The sequence below is a fragment of the Ichthyophthirius multifiliis genome (genome assembly GCF_000220395.1).
Source record: "Ichthyophthirius multifiliis unplaced genomic scaffold scaff_1120509251071, whole genome shotgun sequence".
Classification (NCBI taxonomy): Eukaryota; Ciliophora; class Oligohymenophorea; order Hymenostomatida; genus Ichthyophthirius; species Ichthyophthirius multifiliis.
Window position 1 is genome coordinate 1 of NW_004086231.1, and position 2,521 is coordinate 2,521.

At 11.2% G+C, this 2,521-nt stretch overlaps 1 protein-coding gene across 1 annotated transcript in view, besides 12 other annotated features; it reads left to right on the forward strand. All coding sequences in view use genetic code 6, as the record gives it.

Moving 5' to 3' along the window:
• Positions 1–190: 190 nt before the first annotated feature.
• Positions 191–259: a microsatellite.
• Positions 237–291: a microsatellite.
• Positions 243–323: a microsatellite.
• Positions 245–324: a microsatellite.
• Positions 251–325: a microsatellite.
• A 349-nt stretch (positions 326–674) lies between these two features.
• Positions 675–720: a microsatellite.
• Positions 712–744: a microsatellite.
• Positions 745–921: 177 nt separating this feature from the next.
• Positions 922–972: a microsatellite.
• A 70-nt stretch (positions 973–1,042) lies between these two features.
• Positions 1,043–1,106: a microsatellite.
• A 302-nt stretch (positions 1,107–1,408) lies between these two features.
• Positions 1,409–1,454: a microsatellite.
• Positions 1,455–1,457: 3 nt separating this feature from the next.
• Positions 1,458–1,546: a microsatellite.
• Positions 1,474–1,531: a microsatellite.
• Positions 1,547–2,104: 558 nt separating the features above from the next.
• Positions 2,105–2,521, forward strand: part of IMG5_138070 (hypothetical protein) — a gene marked incomplete at both ends in the record, with an annotated part of 2,273 nt that continues 1,856 nt past the window's right edge. The window contains one exon of the mRNA XM_004031746.1: positions 2,105–2,521. This exon is cut by the window's right edge and continues 352 nt beyond it. Coding sequence (XP_004031794.1) covers positions 2,105–2,521 — 417 coding nt within the window.

Consider the following 2,521-nt stretch of genomic DNA (forward strand, 5'->3'; position numbering starts at 1 on the left):
GTCCTCTAACGATTATATGTTTGACTTTTTCAGTACTTTAAATTTAAAAGAATATATATAATAAAATATTTATCAAATTAAGATACTTTTATAAAATAAGCATAAAAATAAACAAAAAAAATTAATAGAAAAATATAATAAATACGTCTTAATTAGTTTTAGATTAAAAAGATAATTACAAAAAAATTAAATATATATAAATAAATAGATAAAATATATTATTATATATATAAATGTATATATATTTATATATATATATTTAATATTTTTATTTAAATTATATAATATATACTTTTTTTATAAATTATATTTATATATATTTTTAGAAATCAACATAATAAACACTATTTATATCATCTAGAATTTTAAAATCGCGTATATATTATCAAAGTAATTTTTAAATTACTAGATAATAGAAGTATAATAATTTAATTAATTTGTATTTTTGCCTTTGCTTGATTAATAGAAATAAGATAGGAGTTATGTATTAGCATTAGATTCTTACTTTAAAAAAAAATTATAAATATTATATAAGTAAAGATGAATGTAATAAGTTGAATGCAAAATAATCTTAATTTATAATTAGTTCTTAGTAAGATAATTATGAAATTTAGATGAATTAATTTTAAAATTTAGAACTAAAAAAAAAATATTTTTTATTTGTTATAGATTTTTTATAATATTAAAATAAAATTATATATATAAAACAATAATTATAATTTTTTTAAATTTAATTTTTTAAATAAAATATTATATATAAAAAATATTTATATTCTTTGATTTAATTTAATTTAATTTTTACAAATTAAAAAAAATAAAATTTTTAAATAGATATTCAACAAAAAATTATTTTTTTAATAAAAAATATAAAAAATTAAAAAGAAATAAATAATATATACTAAAATTAATTAAATTTATTAATAAAAATTAGTGATTAGTTTGTTTTGTTAAAAATTAAGTATTATTTATTTTATTTTTAAAAAATTTAATTTATTTTATTATATATTTTATAATAATAAATTTAATATATATTTAAAAAATAAAAATAAATACTGATTTTAAAATAAAAATCTCATATAAAAATAAAAAGCTTATTTTAAAAAAAATATAGAAAATATAAAATATAATAATTAATTTTTTTTTCTAAATATATAATAAATAATTTTTAAAAATTTATTACATAAATATTAAAGTTATAAAAATAATCGAGTATATAAAAAATAAAAAAAGAATTTAATTATATATTTGTAAAATAAAATAAAATCATATTAATTATTATTATGATGTATTAATTAAAAAAATATTGAAGAAAAATATTATTATAGATAAAGTATAAACAAACATAATAAAAAACGAAAAATATAAAAAAATAAATATTTTAAATTAAAACTAATGGTAAATTTAGATAATATATATATATATATATATAAATATAAATATATATAAATATATATGTCATATAAATTTTATATAATATTTTTTTTTTTTAATATATACTATTTATTTAATATATTTTCTTTTTTTATATATTAAATCTTTATTAATAGTATAATTTTTTATAGTTTATATTTAATTTGTTTTCTCTACTACAAATAATATAATTAATAATATTGAATATTAATTTTTTTTAATTATTTACATTATGATTTTAATTTTATTTAATATAGTTTTTTTATAATCTTTATTTATTAATAAAATAGAAAAAAATAATTATTTAAAAAATTTTTAATTAATTATAATATATAAATTTTTAAATTTTTAATTTTAAAGAAATATTAAATTTTTATATATATATTTCTGATTATATATATTTAATTATAATTTAATTTACATAAATATTTTATTTTTATTTATTTAATATTTTTTATATGAAATTCTATATATTTTTAAATAAATATAATAAATAAATTAAAATAAATGTATTAATCAATAAACATTTTAAAAATATTCTTAATGTTAATATTAATATTTTTATAAATATTTACTTGTAAAGAAATATTAATTGAATCTCAACTTATTGATGCTTAATTTAGTTAAGATTAAAATTAATGGAATTAAAATAAATACTTTCAATGTACTTCAAATGTAATTTTAAATTTAATTAATGTTTTTGGTTTATTTAATTTTAAAACCCCTGAAATTAAAAGAGAATATAGTGCTTTACCTCCCTTTATGGAGTTTATTATTTAGATTCGATATAGTAATTGTCGATTTACCTGTTAATCATTAACCGATAGAAATTTTGATAAACGGCGATAAAGTTATGAATTTTGTAAAAAATAGCAATAATAAATATATAAAACAAACATGTCGTGAAGTTTCATAATATCATGATTAAGTATAATATTTTCAAGCTAATTTAACAAGTTAAATATAAGATCCTATATTGTCGATAAAAAACAATATATTTGCATTGAAAGATTAGGAATAAGGATTTGGCCTTAAAAATCTTTACTTTTACATTGATACATGTGATATTTCATGTTAAACTTGCGTTGGTCCAACAGAAATTAATGTGAAT